Source organism: Balearica regulorum, chromosome 3, assembly GCF_011004875.1.
Source record: "Balearica regulorum gibbericeps isolate bBalReg1 chromosome 3, bBalReg1.pri, whole genome shotgun sequence".
NCBI lineage: Eukaryota > Metazoa > Chordata > Aves > Gruiformes > Gruidae > Balearica > Balearica regulorum.
Genome location: NC_046186.1, coordinates 122,342,390 through 122,366,204, shown reverse-complemented (window position 1 = coordinate 122,366,204; position 23,815 = coordinate 122,342,390). Strand labels below are relative to the sequence as shown.

Below are 23,815 nucleotides of genomic sequence, written 5' to 3'. Positions count from 1 at the left end.
TCTCAATAATAAATTAGTACAAATATCAAGAACCTTGAAAAGGTGCCATGTAAAGAGCTTGCCATCCTGATTCCAGTCATAGTCTCGTGTTATGTCACACTAGCACGCTGTCCCCTGTGACACAAGGACTGCCACAATCAAAGACCCAATCTGACACGGATGACCAAGATGACCTTTCTTATTGACAGGTTTTATAAGAAGTTAAAATATGCACACAACATGGAAGTCATTCATAAAGAACAATGAGTAACCCCCTGCACAAACAAGTTTCAATCTGAAACCTTGCATATAGAAAATAAAAAAGTTCAAAGTAGCTATGCCTATTGTACTGTCAACTCAATTTTTTTGGTTTTCAGTATCACATTTTCCTATTTCTAACAATGTTTCCTTCTTGCATTTTGATCTGCAGAAAACCCACACAAACAAATGGGGAAACTGACTAATAAGTGTTTCACTGGGGCAAATAATGAAAGTACTATGACTAATCAGGCAGAAGTCAGCTTCACACTGCTAAATTCTCTTTCCATAAAATGGAAAAAGGAAAATATTTTTCTTTTCTTCTCTCAACTCCCCATTCTAATAATTTTAGCTTCTGATCTGAACAAGAATGGGTTAAAAAAACCAGAAGGTGTTTCTCGGTTTGACAGCTTCTCCCTGAACCTTTTAAAAAAAAAAAAAAAAAGCTGGGGGGGGGACCGTTCAGTGAACACCAAAGATAAGGTCTAGAGAGCAATACCAACTCTGAAACTGCGCTTACAAATTAAGATCCTGTCTCATTTAAACTGCTGTAATAACAAAATAACTGCATTGTATTCAATAAATTCTTCTATTTTTTATTTCATTATTCAAAAATTAAAGACAACATCCTGCCTGTGGTTTTTTTTTGTTTTGTTTGGAACAAGCTATAAACTATAACATTGCAAAACCAGTATTAAATCACACGCAGAAAGCTAATCCTCCGTCTCTTTCTCCGTACAGACGAATTCTGATAAAACTATCCAACAAAGCAAACTAAACCAGTGTGTTTGGAAAAGGCTAAAAGACATTGGATCTCTTGGATTCATGGAAATGTACATCTAACTGTCTAACCAGTAATTCAAAATAAGAAACAGGTATGTATAGAACACCAACTAGCCTGCATAAGAACATTCACTTTTGTTTTCATTTCACCTTTTCCTTTAGGCAGGATTTGTACCATCCTTTTAAACACAGTACGTTGGAATAAAATTGTACGGTTTTTAAAAATAATCTGTTTGCATATGTTTAAATAAGTGGTTGTTTATACACAGGACTGGGGGAAAGGTAGATACTCTTGCAGGCAAGTGATAGCAAAGCTGAATCATCTCAACTCAGGGACACCGAGTGTTGTTGAATTACCTCTTGCATCCAGTTATTTCAGATGATATCTTGGTTTGGAGGGGGGGAACTGGAAAGAGCTAAGCTTTCTAAAATTTAACCTTTATTAATCCCATTAAGATTGGCAGTTTTGGATGGAATAATATGCAGATAAATCTCGACGGTGAAAACTTCTGAGTCCAAATCAAAATCCAAGCAAGTGAACAGCACTGCTGGGAGCTTGTTTAGTGCGGAAGTGTCTTTCCCAAACCATGTGCTTATTATGAGGGGACATATAACAACTGCAGGATTTGCAGAGATAAAGGTTTTCCAAAGGAGAGAGCAAGCTTTGACAACAGGGCAAAACTCTTCATTTCATAAACTGCTTCTGGATAAGCCCCCCTAAGGAGCAGGGGCACAAAGCAAGCTGTTTTAAATCTACACATCACCCTGTGCTGTCTCTAGAAGAGAAAACTCTTCCATCTCTCAAAACAAAAGAAAAACAATGGCAAGGAAAAGCAGGATCTTCCTAAATATCCAGAAGGGAGGTGTATGCACGCTGGGAGCAGCCGAAGTGACGTGCTCCCCTTCTGCAGCTCCTAACATGGGAGCCCTGACCTTGGCCCTGATACAGCTGTCTGCAGCTCCCACTCCTCTTCAACCGTATTCCACCACACACTGTTTCCAAATTTAAATTCACAAGGTAAGAGTAGGCAAATAGGTCTGACTTTAGCATCTTGATCTGTAATTTCTAACTTCTGCAAAATCATGTCTTCGGCAAAGGCCGAATTTCTTCCCCTTTCAAAGTCCACTCTTAGATAGAGGTAGATATGTTTCTTTGCTCCTTGTACTTAATTACAGGAACCAACAAATAGCAAGAATCTTCTGGGTCTCACGCAGTATTACAAAGTTATGTTTAACACAACACAGCAGCAAATAAATGGATCACTTTACCAGCCACAAAAACTGCACCATTATTGCACTGAATTTCCAGAGCAACACAGAGGTTCTTTGGTGAACATGGGGGACATGGAAAATGCCTGTATAAAAAAAAGAGATTAAAAATAGTAGTAATACCAGAACATGATGGAGCATCATCATAGCAATAATGGCATGAAATATTTTGACTTCAGTTACAAAAAACACAGCTAAACTCAGTATTCACATCAAAAGCTGGAACACCAAAAAATGGATAATCATAGAATGGTTTGGATTGGAAGGGACCTCAAAGATCATCTAGTCCCAACCCCCCTGCTGCGGGCAGGGACACCCTCCACTAGACCACGTTGCCCAAAGCCTCATCCAACCTGGTCTTAAACGCTTCCAGGGATGGGGCATCCACAGCCTCTTTGGGCAACCTGTGCCAGTGCCTCACCACTCTAACAGTAAAGAATTTCTTTCTAACATCTAATCCAAATCGACCCTCCTTCAGCTTAAACCCATTCCCCCTTGTCCTGTCTCTACACTCCCTGATAAACAGTCCCTCACCATCTTTCCTGTAGGCCCCTTCAGGTACTGGTAAGCCGCAATAAACATTAAACAAATCAACAACACTGCATCGGAAATACTTTTGTCAATCTGTCATCGAACATGATCGAAGTATAACACCCCAAAGTGTGCTAATAAGATGCACCATACTATAGCTATAGCAACAACAAAACTAAATACTGTAGGGAAGCTATCTTTGGGATCTATTACTAAATCTTTGCTGGGAATAAAAGAAAAGGGCTACAAAGACTTAGTGCAATTAAGCACAGTGAACTACAGGGAAAGTGTCAGTTGATGCCTTCCCACTGCTTATAATTTTTATCATATTACAGCACTTGGTGTTTTCTTAAAACTCAACTCGTAACATTTTGGAAATACGGGAAAAAGTCTTTCTTGTAAAGAGAAGCTTGCCTTACAAACTCTAAGGTTCAAAATACAGAAGGAAGCTCCATGATTTCTAAATCTCTTCCGTGGTTTTGGGGATGTACATAAAGATTTTTGAATGTAAATGATTTGTGATACTACAACAAACTGTTTTCACTTCTAACCAGTCTAAATCCCACGCCAGCCCAGAGATCTGCAGTGACGTACTGCCGAAAGCACAGAGCAGAACTGCAGTGCTCTGACCCACAATTTCACCTCTGCGCTGCTCCTGAGATAATCGGCCAATGAAGCATTTTTACTAATGGTAAAAGGACCACCATTTGTCTCATGTCCAGTTTTCCATCCTCTGTGGCTTAACTCAAGCATTTTAAGATTACTCCTTAATTAAAAGATCTGGAATGACATTTTATTACCAGAAGAATAGAAAACACAACACTTTTTAACCAGTAAACTAGCAGAATTGAAACAATTTGAAGTTCCTTTATAGATATCTTACCACTACTTACCTACCTAATATTTTCCTGCCCATCCTAATTCTATACAAAAGTATAATACTAAGAACTAGTTTCAGTATATACTTACTTGAGAAAATCCTCTTCTTTTATCTTCTCTAGGGCTTTTATAACTGCCATTCTAGTGAAAACAGACTGCACAGTGAAATAAAAAAATGAGTCAAGAACTAAGAGTAGCTAAGGAAGGATATGCCTAAGGAAGAAAAAAACATACCCTAAAACATACACACCACATGCTTCTCAAACTACAGTTTTTTCATTTGTGTTTTTTGTTTTCTTATACCTAAAAGCAGCTTTATATCAGCAAGAATTCACTGTAATCTTAACCCTAACTTTAATAGGGTAATATGGCAACAAAGAGCAACAGGTAATTGTGCCAAAATCTGTTCAAGTAACTTCACTCACAACATGAAAGCAATATAACTAATACAGCTGACAGATTGGAACATAACAACTATTTAGTTGTAGAACTAAGATTTGCCCCTTTGTTTCTAAAAGACACGTACAAACAGTAGTATATGTTTCCTCACTCTGTTTTTACACAGGAGAAAAAAAAAAAAAAAGAAGTGCCACTGACTTTCAGCAGGTTTAAAGTTACTGCCACGCTTCCAAATAAACCTACTCCAACTCCTTAAAATATTCAATTGCTAAGCCTGCCCTTTGGTTAGCTGAAAGAAATGCCGCGCGTATCTCTGGAAACTATCTTATTTCAGATGATATACAAAAGTGTGCAAAAGCAAGAACAAAAAACGTAGTGCTTGGGAGCTCAGGTCCAAATTTGCAAAATAGATTAAAAACAGAATTGTAAATCCATGAACACAAACCTAAACCAGCTTCCTCATTTTCAAGAGCTAAGTATACCTAAGCCCCAGCTTTTATCTCGGTGACCGTAGGCAGCCAGTTCTTCTGAAAATAAGACTGCTGAGTAGGTATCTGATTATAAAGTTCAAAAGTTCATTCATACTCAAAGTAAGGGCTCGGAATGGTAGGGACTGGCAGTTCCCAAACTGTGGAAGGCAAGCAACTTCAGACTCCCAAGCCACATCAATTCACAAAGATGAACTGATAGTAAAAGTAGTAATAATAGTACAATAGTGGCAGGAGCCACGACTACCATTCTCTATGCGTAGCCAGGTGCTGCTGTTGATAACTCAAGTGAGGCTACGGCAGAAAACACTGAATTTAGGTTCCCAAAACAGGAGAAACAAGTGTTGTAACAGGTGAGGTGGAATCCAACTTTAGGTCTCTAAATGAACCTCCTAGTCAAAGCAGGGTCAGCTATGAGATCAAACCATACCACCCAGGGTTTTATCCAGTCAGGTCTTGAAATCCTCCAAGGATGGAGCCTGCACATCCTCTCTGCATAAGCCTGCTCCACTGTCCAACTGTCCTCATGGCAAAAGGTTTCTTCTTAGATCTACTCCAAACCTCTCATTTCAACTTATTTCCACTGCCTCTCATCCTTCCACCAGGCACTGTGATGAACAGCCTGGCTCCCTGCTGGTACCAGGGGGAGATTCAGTTGGGTCCTCCCAAAAGCCTTCTCTTCTCCAAGCTGAAGAAGTCCAGGTTCCTCAGCCTCTCCTCCTAGGGCATGTGCTCCAGACCCCTGACAGTCTTGATGGCCATCTGCTGAATCTCCAATCTAATGATGTCTTTTTTGCAAACTGGATTGGGGATTTGGGAAAAAAAAAACAAACCTGAAAAATACTGGGTCGCTGCTTGGGAGGATTCAAGTCTTTGCTCTAACACAGAGTTCCTGGATGCCTTCAGGAAAGCTGCTCTTTCTCCTTCTAAGCATAAATTAGAGATAATAGCACTTCCCTTTCTCATAGAACAGATGAGCTAGAAAACCCTTAAACTAGCAGCAGGTTTAAATAACTATCTACAGCAGATGACACAGAAATTTTCACTCAGAACCCAGTTTTTATACTACTTCTCTGATTAACACAGCCCTTGAAGCTAGCTTCAAGCACAGCTTCTTTGTAAGGATGAACCTCTGACAGCTCTTCAGAGTCAGTATTTTTTCCTTTAGATTCCCCTACATCTTGTTGTCTGTGTGGTTTTACCAGCCGAGCCCTGCTGGTTTAGCTCCTTATGTGGAATTTTCCCCCTTTTAAAGGAAAGCAATGCAGCAAGCAGTGAGTTATAACAATACAATCCGTCTAAAAAAAAGACTTGCATTTATTGGTCAGGTGGAGTAGAGTAGGCAGAATTCCTGGGTCAGGCTGCCTCTGCCAAATGTTGGTAGACTTCACCAGAAAGAATAAAAACCCTTGCACAGGCTTCTGATAGAAGTTACTCATTCTCCCTCTGATCACACCAACTGTCCTACTTACATCAGTTTCTCTCCAACTGTTATTTTATTCTTACATGTCCTCTTTTCTGTCAATGATTGTGTGTGTGCTTAGGGTCTGCAACAAGTGGCAAGGTCCCTTTTCTTTCCTCCCCTCGCTCCTCCAGAGGTAGATGGGATAAAACCATCCTGCACGTATTGTGTCTTTAATTCAGATCAGAGGACATGAAAACTGCAGTGTGATCATTTCCCTTTTGGCTGTGGAGTCTCATCTTCACAATGTGACTTATCTGAACTGTTTTACCCACAGAGAGCTTGAGGATCGTCTTTTATGCTACTTTTAATGCATGACAATCAAATTCCTAGATCTTAAGGGAGGTATTTACAGAGAACGTTCCTAAAATTATGGCCTTTAGACAGCCTGGAAAACGAACAACCTAAAGAAAAGCACCAAGCTCTTAGTTTTCCTAAGGAGTGAAATGCTAAGTGAATAAAGGAGACAACTTTATTTTCAGACAATTGAAAACTAGAGAGATTTTTGAAGAAGGAAAACCAGACTTTAAACACTGACTGAATACCCAGATAAGCTCTTCATTGCAGCTACTGCTGTGAAATTCTGAATGTCACAAAAGAAATACAACAGTGATGAGATCCTACCTGTTTGTTCTTCGCTGGTTTGAAACAGTCTGGACAGGCTGTGGCTCTAAATACAGAAAGGAAAATTAGCTGCTACTCGTACAGAAAAATAAACAGACACACTTATAACCATAGCATGTACATGGTCTTTGTACCAATACGCCCAGTATCTCAGTTCCACAGCTCAGCACAGAGCAGATTTTAAAATTAACTTTATCCTAAACCACAAATGGCGGAAGGTGTGCATGGCTGATCTAGAGAAAAAATCATGGACAAAGCTGTGTAAGCCTCTTTAGCTCTGACCAACACAACTGTGCCTCAGCTTTCAGATGCGATGGAAAAGCACACCAGAAGTTTAGCTTTCGATCCTCTCCAATCCTTCTCAATAAAGGTCATGATCAATGTTTTAAGTTCTGTGCAAGTTGTGCTGACATCTTGAAATGTATATACTTGCTGTTCTTAGACAATGCACACTACAAAATAGAGATTCAAATTGCTGCTTCTGGATAGGAAAATTCAATTTACTACTGAAAAAGTAACCCCAGGTGTTCAATACCATTTGTGCTTTGCCTCTTCAAAAGGAAACTATTGGCTGTTTCACGAAAGTGAAAGCCAAGTTAGTGAAACGCTTTTTCTGAGTACTGTAGAGGAAGTTGCTGTTCCTATTAGTGGATTTCTATGTATGCAGTTAGAGGTGATTTCTAGCCTACAATACAATTTATCATTTCTTGCCAGTGCTTTTCACCGCCTCTGTAACTACTTTAGACTATAAGGAAGCAGGTCTTACCTCTTGCTGTTTCCATACAAGCAACTCACCTGGCCAGTTTGTGACACAAAGCATCGCAAATTCCCTCTTCCAGAATTTTAGTATCACCTTACCTTTAAACACAAAGCTCCAGATATAAACTAACAAGAGCTCAATCTTGACGTCAAACCAAGGGTCACTCTAGCACACCTACCTACATATACTTGTGTAAGAACAGCTAGAGAGATGAGAAATTGCGGATGCTATACTTGGAAATCCCACCCAAAAGCATACCTGGAGGACTTCTCCAGGTTGAGATAAGGTCCTACTTTGCTTCAAAAAAACCCACGACTGTCATTACTAAAGCTGTGACAATTGCCAAATTTACCATATTTATATCGAAACCAAACCATTGCCTCAGAATATACCCAGCCATTCACGTATGCAGAATGTCTTGACGCCTGAGAAACTACGTCATTAAATTAGGTAATACGCTGTCACTTCAGAAAAACGTCTAAAACCTTAAATTGCTGTTTAAGTATGTTACAAAGAAAAGGCAAATAAAGGGATATTGTCAAGTCACATGGAATAAACCTGAGTAGTTGGTGTGTAGAATGGAACTTCTTTGCAGTCTTCACCTCCACAACTGTTCCGCTTAGAGTGCTAACAATGGCACCATGACATGCTCAACATCAACATTTTTGAAAGGTCACAAAAAGGATGGAAGAGTGACCTGAAAATAAGAGCTGCCAGGTTTCAGAGGAGGGAAGAGCACTACAGGAAGCAAGAAGTGATCAAGTAAAATTACATAAATTAAAACAAAAGGGTGCAGGATCCAGAAACTTTTGAGTTTTTACAGGATTGCGGGTACAATTATTTATAATTGTAGTTTGGCCCTACCACTTTCTCCCCCTTTTGCCCACTCTTGAAGAAGCTGGACAGGAAAGAAGTTCAGCAAGTGCTGGTAATCAATTCTTCCTAATATCGGGTATGTCACCAAGCAGGTATGTCCTCACCCCCCACCCCAAGACATATGAAGGATGCACTTGTTGTAAACCAAGAAGGCGGCAGATTGGGCAGTCAAACAAAGATCACAAATTGCCAGAAGGGGGAAAATCACGGAAAGCTATAAATGCTGCAAAGGAAATCTCTAGTCTCAAGAGATGAAGTCACTACACAACAGAGAAATCAGAAATTCTATGCTGAGCCTCTTTCTACGCTAAGATTTAACTTGCAGTAGGAGCACAAGTGATAAAATTGAGTGAAACTTAAGTTTTCCAGGAAGCATCAGCAAACAGGAAGAGTGAACCTAATTATCCAGAATATACTACTGCTAGATTTTGAGAAATCAGATTAAATGGTAGCTAAATTCATAGAAATATTTTGCTTCTTTGTGCGTAGCAGATGCTGTACTGGGCCCAGCCAAAAACTACATGTAGTGGCCAGGGTTTTCATTGACCAGCTAAGTTGGATTAACTCACTTCTAAGCCTTCCTTCCCATCTACGTCTCCTGCAAGAGCAGGAAAACCTAGGCACAACCTCAAAAGATCCTCCCACCTGCAACTACGAGGTTTAAATTTATTTTTTTAAATAATATGACTATATTGAAGAGGGTAATAACTTTGAAAACGGCTGAAATTGGAACAACTTATCTGGATGTTCTCCTTCCAGTTCGAATCAAACTTCTGGATGATTTTGTTTATTGACTTTAAAGCACAGAATTAACTAGACAGAGATGGTGTAACTTTAAGCTCTGCAACTCTATCTGAATATGAGGAAGTTCAGATGCAGGCCCCGTTCTAGTTTATAAACACTGCATAGTCTCTTGTGTAGCAAATCCAAACCAACAATGTTGCACAATATTTAGATAAAGATCTTTTGTTATTTATATAAAAACTTACAGGAAATGGCACTCCTCGTCTGTTTCTGGGTGAGCAAAGACCACGCTAACTTCAAACAAACTCTAAATTTAAAAAAAAGAAAAAAAAAGGAAAAAAAAGGAAGGTAATAGTTTTTTAAACAAACAGGGAGAATATTCTCTAGCACCCTTATTGTAATATTAGGAAAACAGTCAAGAGGTAGACAAAAGAGGAAGCAACCCACTTATTCTACAAATCATCTAAAGACATTAAAAAAGTGTGCCATAATAGCATTTGCATTTCTGAAGTAACCAAAGATTACTTCAAAAACATGAGTGACCTACACATCATAGATACCAGCCTCATTTTGCACAGGGGGAACTGAGTCAGAGACAGTGTATGCTCAAAGCCTATTACGGTCACTAAACTTAACAAACCTTCTGGGAGAGCAGTGCATAGCATGGAATAAAGATAAAAGCCCTGTAGTAGTCACCACTGTAAATTTTGTCAGGGGTTTCGTTTGCACTGACTGGATGGCCTTGGGGCAAAGAAAGGCAACATGTCCTAGTGGATTGACAGCTAGACCAGAAACTCTAGTGTAATCTCAATTCTACCCCCAATTCCCTCTTTGGCCTTGGGCAAACAACACTCATTACTTCTGTTATTCAGATACCAGAACACCTCAAGGGGGCTATTGAAAAGATTGGCTAATATTCAAGTGCCTTGTAGATAAAGAGCACTAGACAAGTAACTTTTATGGTACAATGATGTCTGGAGTGGCTCAGTGCCTAAGTATTTTAGAGCTTTTGCTAACTTGGTATGTAAGAAGTTTGTTTCTTCTTGGATCATCTTCAGGGTAACTGAGTGTTTCTTTCTTCACTAAGACAAAAATGATGCTTTCAATTAGCACTCCTGGGAAAAGACGATCTGTAATTATTCTGGAAGCTGACAAACCAAGCTACAGACTAAGTGAGTCTAGTCCTGGGGTCAGTCCTATGGCTGATGACAAGTAAAACCTGCAGAATGCCATCTCCTCAGCAGGAATTTCAGCCATGTTTGCAGAAATTTTACATTCAAGATGACAGTGCTACTGAATTTGTCTGGCAACATCTGAATGTCATGTTCTGTCAATACATTTCAGAAACATTTTAAGAACATTAGTAGGAATCTGAAAGTTGAAAACAGGGTTTGAAAAAACATTTCTATTGCCTGCTTACAGGTATTGCAGGTTCCAACATACCTATCTCTAGTATTGATTAAAGTGAACAAGGACCAGCCTTTCCTCATTCAGTATATTTCAGAAATACATTTTATCCATAGAATTTAACTTGCTAACCACCTGAACAATTTATCTCACAGAGCAGTAACAGTGTTGGCAGTAATAGGAGAGCAAAGAAGGAATGTGTGAGCATTCCTTAGCCTCTGGAAAACAGAGATCCTGGAAAATGAGAAAACTGAAAGCCTCATTGATAAAAGGAGGATGGCAGCCGAAGAGCAAGAGATTTAGCAAAAGACTACAATAGTTTCAGAAGATGCAATGATCTCTGTGTACAAAAAATTGATTGGACCTGTCAGTATTGAGACTGGGAGATCTCTGGTTAAAAGAACTTTCCCCCTGCTTCCCCCTACAGTGAATATAAGAGCAGTGCAACTTGTTTATCTGTTAACGAGGGAAAAAAAAAGTATATATTTTTATTTTTTCCCCCTCATATATATACGTGTATAAATATACACACACACACACACAGATATTAAAAAAAAATAAAAAACAGACAGAGAGAAAAAAAGTGTTTCTTTTTTATACGACACCTTTCCATCAGCAGGAACACCCAACTCTTCTGACAATTGGGGATGAATAATCCACTTATAAGCTTCTTTCAGCGGAACAATGTCATCCTTTGCCAAGGAAAGGCCCAGTTTTCTGAATCACATACACAAAGAAATAATAACTTGCACAGGAGTCTGTCAAAGATAGATACACGACAAATAGTATTTCAAGTACTTATAACTACTTAAGTAACCAGTACCAGGTAAATAAACAAGGCACAAATAAAAAAGGACAAAAGTACTAAGCATACAGACCATAGCATAAAAGAAGGAAAGGCCATTTCAAGACCTCCTATAAATGGCACTGAATCTTTGTATTGAATTAACAAAGTGTTGAGGAAACATTAAGGCCAGACCAGGATTCCAGGTAAGATGCTTCCCAATAAACACAGAAGAGTTTGGCAGGGAGTAGCTACTTGAGGTACAGTCAGCTCAAGCCAATTTAGGACTACTTCCTGCTCCCTGCCTCTGGCCATGCATTCCTGCCAGCACTTGCACGCTGACACTACACAGCATGGTAAGTAATACCAGCCCATTGTTCCCATTTAAAGCAAACCCTAATCCACCAAAAAAAAAAAGTTTTGTTTTTCAGCCAGATCAGTGAGATGATCAGCTCTCCAGGTGGTCACATAAGCACTTATGTTAACACAAGAAAGACAGAAGGTACATGCAAATGGAGACAAGATCCTTCCGGTAGTAAATCAAGATCTAGTTCACCTTAGGTAAACTGAGTATCTGGATTCTGCAGGGCAGCAGCTGTGCTACTTGCTAAGGAGACTCCTGTCCAGCTTCTACCCTAAGCTATATCTTGTTTTGCCTTGTTTCTATTTGCCAGTGATTTTTTTGTTTTTACTAACATTTAAATATAGATTCTTTTTTTTTATTGTGTGAAAGAACATGCACTGAGAAAACTCAGGCCATAGCTTCACAGCAGATCAAGTTGCAAAAGTCTTTCCAGTCTTCCTGGAGAAGAGCTGAGAAAGAGAGATGCACAAAATTCCTTTGTTTAAAAAAAAATAATCTTGTTAAGACTTATTTTTATTCTTAAAATGGCAATCAAGTCCTTCATTAAAGGATGGCATGAACTCCAGTGGGCACAAATTCATAAAAGGAAAAGCCCAGATGACAATCTCAGTTGGCCTTGCTGGGACAGGCTCAACTACGTCTGTAGGTACAAGACCAGGCCTCGACTCCTGTGTCTTTGCCTATGGAGAGAGAAGTTAAAAGGAGCAGATGCCTGTAAGGACGCCAGCATATGATTTCAAACCACTCGTTTGGGAACTTACAGAGCAGAGCACATGCCCTCCTATACAAATGCCACCAGTGGTAGGCTATTTGCCCTACAGGGCCTCATCCTCTCTCAAGCAATTTAATGAAACAATTGCTTTTAAATTAGTCTCAAAGTAGGAAGTGATTCATCATCTTTTAGCCTAGCTTTCTATGAATATCCTGAAAGGGTACTTTCAGCCAAGATGGCTTCCACCAAAGACTAGTTCAGTGTCCTCAACTAACTTTGAGACAAGTGGATTTCTTTCCTCTTGCCCACAAAGACAATTTAGCCATTCAAAACAGCTCTAATATGCTCTCATTCGGCCAGGAATGGCAGTGTCTTGGAGTAGACAAAGAATCAAGCATTTAAATTGATTTCAAAACTCCGAGGTACAAAAAAGAATAGTCAGAACTAACTTGCACCCACTGCACTAGTATCTTTCTTGCAACACTACTGACTTTTCACCACTATCTGACTAACAAGTTTCAGTCACTGTTAATGTAATCTAAACCTGATATGGTGCCAAAATGAAGAGGTCTGTATTTCATTATGTCTTCCATGTACAAGAAGATTCTGGGTCACAGATGGGATCATGGCACCTCTCACGACAACTAAGTCAAGTCAAAGCCGTACAGTTGGACAGACAGCCTGCATTCCAAGTTGAAATGCCATGTCCTAGCTATAATCTCACCATAAGGCAAAAGAGGTAAGAAACCCCAATTAAAGTCAAATCAGGCTAAAAAAAAAACTAGCACAAAGAGCAGCTGCCATCTTATCCTCCGTAAGCATCAAGTAAACCGGACAACTGGGCAAGACTATAAAATCCATCTTCTTGCCTGCTCAACATTTATATAGACAAATGGTATCTATATAGAAGAGTTCTCGTCAGACAGTTAGCAAAAGCTATGGAAAATAAAAACATCATCATCATAATAATAACAATAATAATACCCCCAAAAATAAAATGACAGCACATCCCAATTCTGAATTTCCTTATTCTTAGTTCTGAAAGTACAAACTAAGTTAAAATCTTGGCCAAGGACATAGGAAGTGAGTCTACATATTCCACAACGGTTAGCAGAAGTACCTTTATATGAAACAAACTGTCCTGACCTCGAAAATAGAGCATTAATTGCTTGGTTAAAATTTTCTCTTAACATACATGTTTCAGTAGGTCCACTGCATTAAGTGGTTTCTCATTTCTACTATGCTGGAAAAAAGTTATAGTAAGAGTATCTCTCTTTTCTCTAAATCTGGAGAACTCTCTGGTAGAAGTGGTATGAGGGTTGCCAAAAGAAATTACTCACCCCATTTCCTGTTTTACCAGCAGCCAAGCAGCACGCTATAGGTCACCAGCCATGCCCAGGGAGAGGGGGGGGGTGGGGAAAAAAAAAAAAAAAGGCAACTGAAATTAAAGCTCAAAACTCCAACAATTTGAGAGACTGTTAGCAGAAGGAAAAATGTTATAAAAACTCAGGACAAAAAGGAAGTATTAGGATTTTAATTTAGCTTTTGCTTTAGAAGAGGAAAGATAGAATTGGTGTTTGTTTTTATTTGTAAGATCACTTTGCAATTCACCTCAATCTTATCTGGCTTTAAAAAAAAAAAAAAAGATCAGACTGCATTAAACGTACTTTGAAACTTGCTATTAACACTATAATTAGAAAAAGACTTTGACAGCCTAAGTCAAGTGCACCTAGCAGCTATCTACCATACAGATAAATGAAAAAAAAAAAGTGTCTAAATGTCTAAATGGATGGTATATGAAAACTGATTTGACATATAAATTAAAAAAAAAAAAAGAAATTCAATTATCATCCATTATAAAAAGTATGCAATAAAAGACATACTTGATTTTATGGTAATCAGGAACCCTTTCCCTGAAGACTGTCCCCTTGTTTAAAGCACACCACTTAGTTTAGGAGACATAGGCTGACTATGAGAAAGCTGAGGTACAGAAGGAATAATTGTAGAAATCAGAGGGAGCTTTTAGTACAAATGCTCAAGTTCACTAACAATTATTTATCACACAGCATTTGTAGGAATGGCTGGAAGATATGATCTGAGAATGATGGGCAGATTCAACCTTGAAATCTCCTCTTTCCTTTCCCAACGGCCCTTTGGTCACTCTGTGCAGATTCTCTGTGAACACCACCTTCTGCAGCTCCTGATACACTTCTTTGAGCGGAGGTTCCAAGAAGTAATATTTGCTTTATATGTGTGATCACAGGATAATTCAGAGACCTCAGGAGGTCTCTATCCAACCTGGTGCTTATAGCAGGGTCAGCTATGAAAACAAACCAGGCTCATCAGGGCTTTATCCAGTGAGTTCTTGAAAACCTCCAGTAATGGAGGCTGCACCACTTCTCTGGGCAACCTGTGCTAATGTTTGATTGTCCTCAATCTGTGCATTGTAAATACTTCCTCAAACTCTACTCCTCTCCTCTAGCAGCCTTATATATATAAAGAAACATAATGTAGCATTAGATGTGACACTGCCCAGGAAAGAAGACCATGAACCTTCATTCAGGTGTCCCAGCCAACAAATGGAACTCAGCAGTATAAGAATTACCAATGGTTATAACAAAGGTCAAAAGCAGAATTAAAATTGCCACTGGTATGAAAGGACAATAGAAAAAAACCCACAAAAGTAAGCACAAAGGAGCAATAGCCATCAAATCAGCGCAACACTAACAGACTTGAACAAAATTTAAAAGGATCGAGAAACTGAAGACTTGCAAACAACACTGGTTATGCCAAAAGCTTCCAAAAGGATATCTTTCCTACACTCTGCTCTGGGGACCCAAACATTTTAGAAGTACATCTCTCTGCAGTCTCACTCACTTCTCTTTGTACTGAAATAGGGATTCTACAAGATGATCTATTACCTTGTAATAGCAATTATTCAGCACTTTAGGCTTTAAATTTTGCCTCTGCGTGGGCCAAGAGTGACTGCCATTCCCTGCACCACAATGAAAACCTACCTTACTAAAGTGAAGTGCATTACAGCTAACCAGAATTTTAACTTTGACCTCAAATGGCCTTTCTATTAGGTCTTTAATTAAGTGGAAAAAAACAGTGATGTTGGACACAGGTATTCAGAAGACCCATACAGTGTTTCCATTTCAACAGAATGCCTATCAGTGCAAAAGCAACTAATAAAAGAAAAATTCCCCTCAAAACTTCCTACTACAAAGCAACAACAATAACGTTCACAGTTCTTCATCTGCTAACAACAACATTATAGACTGGCAGGATGCCACTTAACTAATAGAACTGGTACTGTCAATACACAGTCTGGACGCCTAGTCTCACCGTCCTCAGTGAAGATGAATTAAAAAAAAAATCAACCACTGAAACAACTACAATGAAAAAAAAATCAAAATTAGTAGTTTTTAATTTGTGGCCTGCAGACTACTAGTAAAGTGTCAGAGAAAGGTGACTCCATATGCCTGTTGTACAACCACATATACACATGCAATGTCCAAAAGAGTTGGTATCTCAAAAGCAGTGAACACCACTAATTTCAATTCTTCAGAATTTTAAATTCCTTCCCTGTCTTTAATTCTTCATATATGGTGCTTTAAGAACAACCTCCCCACAAACCCTGTCAAAAGAATTACTGTCAGTTGTCAAGGAAATAATTCTAACGAAGACGTTTGAAAACATGTACCAAACTTGAAGGAGCAGAGCCAGGATCACATCACCTTTTCATTGATATCAGAAGGAACCTCATCACAGATCTCTTTTACATGCTAATAGAGGAACTGGATCAAAAAAAAGTCTATTTTCCTATCTTTGGTAAATCTAAAAGAATGAGGGAATCCTAAAAACACTGCTAGAAATTTTAAGGGGAAAGAAGGATGGTGCAGAGAGAACACAAACTTTGTTACAATACACAATACACAAAACAGCACGCTACTGAACAAAATAAATATAGCTGTGTTGATGGAATAGTGTTTACTCAAATCCACTGTGATTCATTATACTGCATATGTAGACAGTATGAGTAAGACTGCTTCACAAAACACCATGAAGTATATTGTAATCTTGTTTGCATAATAACCCAGATAAAATCATAAATAAAAATAGTTTCCAATTGAAAATCCTTGAACATAATTCTGAACTAGAGAATATGACAACCATAGAACCAGGTCTAGAAATCTACATTTGACAAATGCCAGTTTAAAAAATCTCATATGCCTTGATGTAAAGCACATATAGAGTAGGTTTGGTAGTCAGTCAGGTGGCTAATCTCACTCCTGACCCCTGTTTTTTTGGGGGTACAATTCCAAAACAGAGAAAACTTCTGCATGTAAGTAACTATGCTAAAATGAGACCACAGGTCAAATTTCATCTCCTCTCTCTTGACTTCAAAATTGAAAGAGAATTAAAAAAAATTACTTTTCCCCTTCAATTAAGAGGATGCAATAGATTAGGGTACTGTGAGCGCAGAAGCCAAAAGATCCCAAATTCCAAATCACATTCAACCACCAAGCCAGTCAAACCCCTCTACACCTATGCCTTCACTCCCCTGCTCTACTCTCTCCCAGCTGTATGTGAAGCAGGGGATCAGATCCTTCTACTTCATAATTACTTTATGTTTGTGAAGTGGTTTGGAAATGAAAAATGCTCATTACAGAACTCAAGCCTGCAGGGCAATGCTTAACAGCAAATATATTTCTGAAATACACTAGCTCAGGCACTATATTGATTACAAGCTGCAGGATATTATTCTAATGCTATCTGAGGGATCACAGTGGCAACAGTTGAAATACCATGTGCAATCCCAGCCACAGCATTTTTTCACCGTATTAGAAAAGAGCTTCGAGATGGGGAATTCCATGATGAGGTATATCCACAGTCCTACAGGGAGTAATGACTACAGATGCTATTTGCATCAATGTCCTTGTAGCAAGTACCAGGATGATGGATCACAACTGAGACTAGAGACATAGCTAACAGTCACCCTTTTGAAGGGCATGACTCACTTCATATTCTAATATAGTTGTCTAACATAAACTTGGGACTCCTGTATTTATGATTTATTTTAATCAAATATCCTACTTGTGGAAAGAGGTGATAGCTTCTTTGCATTACAGATACAAATACTATGCAAATGTAAATTTTATGTCCCACTCTTCTTCAGCTTCTATCGTACATTTTAGACTTGGCAAGATGACAACCATCATAATTAAATTAGTTGAAGGTAATATTAAAAGGCAGTTTCTGATTTTTCCGTTAAAAAGAAGTCAGAGAAAATCTGTGTGTCATACAAAAGGTCAACGGGAGGGAGGCTGTCTTTGGGGCGTCCTTTTATGATAAAATTGCCTATGTTCTTGTACAGTGCAGTTCAAAGAATTAAAAGCAAAATTTAACAAAAGATCTCTTTCCAACACAAAGCATTTTGAGATATTTTGACATATTATATTATTTGCTGCTTTTTGGTAACTGTAAAACAGGAATTGTTTTTACCAATTATTTTTTTAAGCGATAAACGGATAGGTGGTATATAAAGCTCCATGATTTTAAAGAGCTGCTTTCTCCACCATCACCCATTTTCATCCCTTCAGTGAGATCACAGCTACGTAAACAGCTGGTTTAGCATTTGGCAAGACTGAAGGGATGAAATAGAAGGGACAGCAGGAATTGCCTAATGCAGACCTGCTCCCAGATGAACCAAAACTGTTTCCAAAGAGAACAGATCTGCTTTTGGAACTTCCTGCTTACTCATCTCACGCCACCTATTCATTTCTGGACCCATGCCACAACTTTTATTCCTTTGGTTGTGCTAAGCACTGTAGTATTGTTTGCTTGTTTGAACGTAAGGACAAGATACCTTGAATGAAGCAGATGGACAGGTTAAAAATTACATGTCATCCCTTTTATCAAACTAATAATTTATTACACTTAGAAGACACTTATTATAAAGTACTAAATCTGAGTGTCTACCAACTGCATTTGACAAGTCAGTTTCCCAGTCGACACAGTCTCAGTGTATCATCAACATTTCAATCAGCAAAAGGAACTCTCTGAAGCAAACCGTTGTTTTTTGCTTCTGTTTACAGCCAAGGCTGCCTCAAAAGCAGACAGAAACACTTGCCCTGCTTGTTCGGATCAGTGTGAGAACATCACTAAGCTAGAACTGCAATGCAATAACACCCTCTACCGATGCATTCTGGCAAAGACTCACAAGGAGGCTGAGGAAGAGCAGTAGCATCAAATTTTTCTTTCCTCATCTCCATCGTTATATAGCTATGCTATGGGGAAAAAAAAAAAAAAAGAAAAGATAATTTTAAGCTACATAATGCTAAAGATGCATAATGGAAATGTGTTAAGAACTTGATAATGTGGGAATTGCACTTGGGACTCTAGCCAAAAGATTCTGTGTATCACTTTGGTTTTTGCTCATTGAGGCTATAATGAATAGAGTAAGGATGGTCTCAGTAATGACTAGCAAAGGTAGACTGGAAACAGAAAAGACCTGGTCAATAGCACCCTAAAAATAATAAGACTCCTCGTTTCTTTTAAACACCTAAGCTTACACCACGCATGAGATTAGAGCAAGTTTAACCTACATTTGGAGTTTTACAGAGCATCACAGGCATACACGCATGCATCCATATACCCATCTAGCCTGAAAGTGTTTTTTTGACATATCTCATGTTTTGGATGACGATAAAATCAAATAGGAATAAGGGCAGCTCATCCAGCCAGAAAGCACAAAGCAATTTGTTCTGGTATTATTTCACCAGACACCGTGGCAGCTGAAGCAAACACACCAACTATGCTTAATTTCAGGTGGGAGGTAGAGAATCTTATGTTCAAGAAAACTTAGAAGTAGAATATATGTTAGCACAACACAGCTATTACACTGGCATTTGCCCGAGATGCCAGAACTAACACTACAAATCAACACTAAAAGCAGTAGATTATTTAACAATCAAACTGGGTGGGATGAGAACAGACCTCACCACAGGTTTATATATAAATCCAAGACCTACACTTCTTTCTGCCATGTTCACTAAAGCTGCTACTACATCTTGCCGCAGCAGGCATCTATCATAAAGATTTACATGTTGCCCTTTAGAACAGTATTTTTGTATCATTTTTTATCAGAAAGCAGGGGAACATCATAAAACATCTCACAACTAAGCAAAAATTGGCATTTTATTGATAAAGCTATACTATGCTTAGCATTCTCCCTCCATTTAAAAAAAATTTACCAGGGTTATACACCTCTCCATGTTACCATTATCTTCTGTAATTAAAAGACTGAAATGTAAACAATTTAAGTTTGATTAAAATTGCCATCAAAATCAGTAGTTTTACAACTGCTATAAACTGCAGTTTTACAAATCTAGACTTTCAACAATGCCCAAGACAGGTGACTATTAAAATGTGCATTTTCATATCATTTAAAATGCTGAACAGTTAAAGAGTTCATCTTCAAATTCCTTCATTTGTATTCTGCACTACCAATTATCATTTATTTCAGGGAAGGCACCAGCTGTGCAGTTCCTTCTCCGAGAAGATCCACAAAGCAGAGCAGGCATCTGTACCAAAGGGAACAATACACCGAAGGTTTAAAGAAACTCCTTTTACATTTTCAGATGTAAAGTAACTCCTGGGTTAACTGAAAACTGAAGCGACTCAGACACTTTATTAATTAAAATAATACTCACGAAAAAGGAAGGGGAGAGCAGACTTAGTTTCTAGCACGTGGGGTTTTTTGGGGGGGGTTTTGTGTTTTTTTTTAAACAATAGCAATTAAAAAATCAAACCACCTCCAGCTTGTACATTGCACAGTTATTTTCTTTAATATGCATTTAAGTTATGAAGAAGTATCTGTAAACACTTACCTCTCTGACAGACAGCTGTGGGGGTAGCGACACAGAAAATACAAAACTAGTGAACTGGTAGTCAGCGGAATTAACCTTTTGGCACACCTGTAAGAGAAGGATTTTAATAGTAAACCACAGCAATGGAACCGAGTTGATAATCTTTTAGGATAGTCTTTATTCTAGCATAATCACTGTAAATCCATGTTAATACACGTTCAGACAGATGCCAAACATACAAACCAGAGTAATCCCTGACAAATTATTGAAATATAAGCTTTTTTGTTTTGTTAAAAAAAAAAAAGAAGATACTAGTAAACTGTATCCTAATTGCTGCGGCATTATGAAACAACTAAACTCACTATTTGAAGGCTGAGACCAATTGCATACTGAAATCTTAGTGCAATAAATTACACCACAGTGACCAAAAGCTAGAACAGCTGACTCAGAATGTTTTTCTTTATGGCAGTGATACAATTCTACAACAATAAAAATGCTTAAGGTCCCGGGATAAGACAGGAACAAGCAGGTATCCACAGTATTAATTCATAATCCCTCTTCACTGTAAAAAACCATGTTTGTCACTGGAAATAAAGAACCCAAACATGCATCAAGTAGTTTTGAAGTAGGCTAGTGAGAGCTAATGGCTAGATGTCTCTCTCCACTGAAAGTAAGCTTAAACACACATGGAGAAGTCATTCAAAATATCAGTGATTTTTGGAGAATGTTAACAAAGACTAACTCTGAGCTTTCAAGGTGAAATCAACACCTGAGATAATGAAATTTCCTTATAAAATAATCAGGTTTTGTGGTGCCTTAACAAATGCTGTCAGATTTTCCACTGCTACTCAAGAGAGTAACTGAAACAAGTCTTAAAAGTGGATTCTGTAAAAATATATATACTCTGCCAATGGAAACAAAAAAGAAACATCATGAACTGCAACAACAGAAACTATATACTATGCTTTCTGTTTAGTCCCATTTTTAGATATAAACATTCTATTAAACCGAATTCTTTTCTATTAAAACTCTGTTAAACATCTCAAACGCAAGTCGGATTTTTCTAGCTGATATTTTGGTTTGTCACAGAAGCAATTTTATTGCTCAGAGATGATGTCTGCAATGCTCATTATGCCCATATTCTCTCCTAACTCATATTTTCTCCATTATATACAGTCTGCTGTATCGCCAAAACATTTTCTTCCTCTGTGGCTTTCTAAATAGTAGTACACGGTAAAGACAGACTCATGCTATATCAGAAACATGTAGTTAAGCTGAAGAGCACAGCATTTAACGCCTCCTTTTTCTCCCTTCGTATAACAAAAGTAAAGAGAGGTCATCAGTTACAGTGATTTTTTCCTTGTAATCTAAGCAGCTAACCTCAGGTTATCTCCTAAATTCATGTAACTACGCATCTGAGTCCTTTTCTTAGGAAAACGTGCTCCTAGCACTCATTTCATTGCACCTGCACTGCTATTTAAAAAAAAAAAAGTTGCATTATGACAAGGCCTGGGGAAAATATGGTCACACCAACCAATTTAATTTCCCAGCTGCACAGAAGGAATGCAAACACTGTCAAGAAGCAGTACATAGTTGAATGGCGCCATCTACATTTCAAATATTCAAAATAGGTAAATGTTTCAGTTTGTTTTCCAGTGTCTTTCAATTGTTTAATTGCATGGTGGTTTTGATCACCAGCTCCATACTGTAGGCCCCAACATACACAGGCTCCAATAAAAGTACACGTAAAGGTTAAACACTGGCTATTTACCTTTTTAACAAAGTCGACTTCGCAGAACTCCTGAAGAATTCCCAAACACACATTGCAAACTTCCACAGCTGAGTTCTCCATCGCAGTATTTTCATCGTTAACCGAAGGAATCTGCTGGAGTGTTCCATTGTGGTTCGCATCATCAGGCCCTTCTTCTGTGTCTTCAAGTCTGATTCTCTTACAAGGTGGGTCAACTATGTCAAAACAAACCATATCTTCTTTTTCTTGATTATTTTTCAGAAAATCTTTTAAATCCTTCATCAAATCCTAACACAAACAGAGGAATCATACTGTTGTTGTTTTTTCCTCTTTTCTCCAATGCCGTAGCAAGCACTTAGAAACACAATTCTAAAAGGTAGTACTAACCATTCCAGTTCAGCCTTAGTGTATGTAATTAATAACTTGGAATTTATACCAAAAGACATCTACACAATTAAAAAGCTCCAAGCTGTATTTCTCTCAAAATGTTATGCAGGGAAATTGCATTTTTCTGAACAGACTTCTTTATCATCCAAGAAGAGTGAACACATTTTACAGGCCTGACTTACAGAAATGCATTTATCTTCAGCCCCATCACTACTCAATGAAAATAGATGCTTATTGTCTCTTTGTCATTTAGATTATGTTAGAATTTAATTCCCCCAACTCCATTAGCCCTGATGACTAGGAAGAGAGTTGGCTAGTACAGTATGAGAAGAAAATGAGAGCAGATACAGGTGAGGATGAAATTAAATACATAGAGGAAGAACTTCATATAAAGAGAAAAGCCTAAAAAAATTAAAGGATGTGCTGGTGAGGAGAGAGAAGAATTATCTGCGTGTCTCTGAATTTTAGGAAGGATGAGAGATAGAGGCAAGACATAGTTCAGAAAGAAAGATTTATTAAAAGGTCTGCAGTAACAAAGACAAGCAGTTACTGTGTTGTTGCAACTCAGAGGAAAATTAGGTAGAGATGCAAAAGAATAAAAAATGGCATACAGAATTAACACTTCTGAAATGATTGATAGAAAATGGAAAAGGATAAGGAAGAAAGATGTTAAAAATTAATTCTGGAGAGTCTAAACTTGAACAAAGGCGAAAGAATCAAGACAGACACCAGAAGATGCAAGCATAAAGACAAGGGATTAGACCAGGTAAATGGAGATGTTTATTTGGCCTACGCAACGAGAGAGGTCTCAGAACCAATATGGAGGAGGAGGAGCAAATAGCCAAAACCAATTTGAGGAGTATCATCAAATACAGGAACAAAGGCAAGAATGATTGTGCACAGCTAGGAAAAAGTTGAAGAACACTGAATTTCAGCACTAAGGTCAGCTAAAAAGAATGCCTAATAACACTGTGTTTGACTGATTGAAAAAAGAAGATTTATCTTTAACCTGTGCTCTGCAATTCTTCAGTTACAACCTCTTACCAATTCTACTGAAAGAAGGAGGAAATACGAGGCAAAAAAGTTTGGAGCATAGATGGTTCCTCCTCTGCATCAGCTGCACTGCCCACAGCCCCTTTACTACTTATTACATTTAAGAAAAAAGAACAGAGGGAACAGTCATAGCTGCTCTGCTTCAAAAGTGATAGAGCCATGCTGTGCAGAAGGTAACATGCCCTGCTTTCTGCTGTTTTCAGGGAATACATAGCAACTTTCACAGTCAAACTTAACATTTATCCCACAACAATTGTAACAATCAACAATTCTTGTAATTTCTCAAAATTGCACAGTGTAGCAGAAGTCATTTTTCATAACTCATTTTGCAAAGCGTTTTCCTCTCAGGCAAAGAGTCCAAGAACACAACAACCTTCTCCTCCAAGGTAGTGCAAAGAACATTGCATTCATATATTCACACATTCTAATTAG

At 38.3% G+C, this 23,815-nt stretch overlaps 1 protein-coding gene across 7 annotated transcripts in view; it reads right to left on the bottom strand.

Annotated features, from left to right (window-relative positions):
- The window catches only part of PUS10 (pseudouridine synthase 10), a 37,200-nt gene that overhangs the window by 11,297 nt on the left and 2,088 nt on the right, over positions 1-23,815 (bottom strand). For 4 of the 7 annotated variants that reach the window (XM_075749852.1, XM_075749853.1, XM_075749854.1 and 1 more), the window contains 8 exons: positions 21,965-22,231; positions 20,215-20,301; positions 13,660-13,694; positions 11,065-11,176; positions 9,298-9,359; positions 6,673-6,718; positions 3,790-3,854; positions 2,290-2,375 (listed from right to left, as the gene is read on the bottom strand). In XM_075749852.1, the coding sequence (XP_075605967.1) occupies positions 2,290-2,375; positions 3,790-3,854; positions 6,673-6,718; positions 9,298-9,359; positions 11,065-11,176; positions 13,660-13,694; positions 20,215-20,301; positions 21,965-22,231 (760 nt within the window). The remainder of the gene's footprint in view (positions 1-2,289; positions 2,376-3,789; positions 3,855-6,672; positions 6,719-9,297; positions 9,360-11,064; positions 11,177-13,659; positions 13,695-20,214; positions 20,302-21,964; positions 22,232-23,815) is intronic. The other 3 variants (XM_075749855.1, XM_075749856.1, XM_075749857.1) reach the window with 1 other exon arrangement.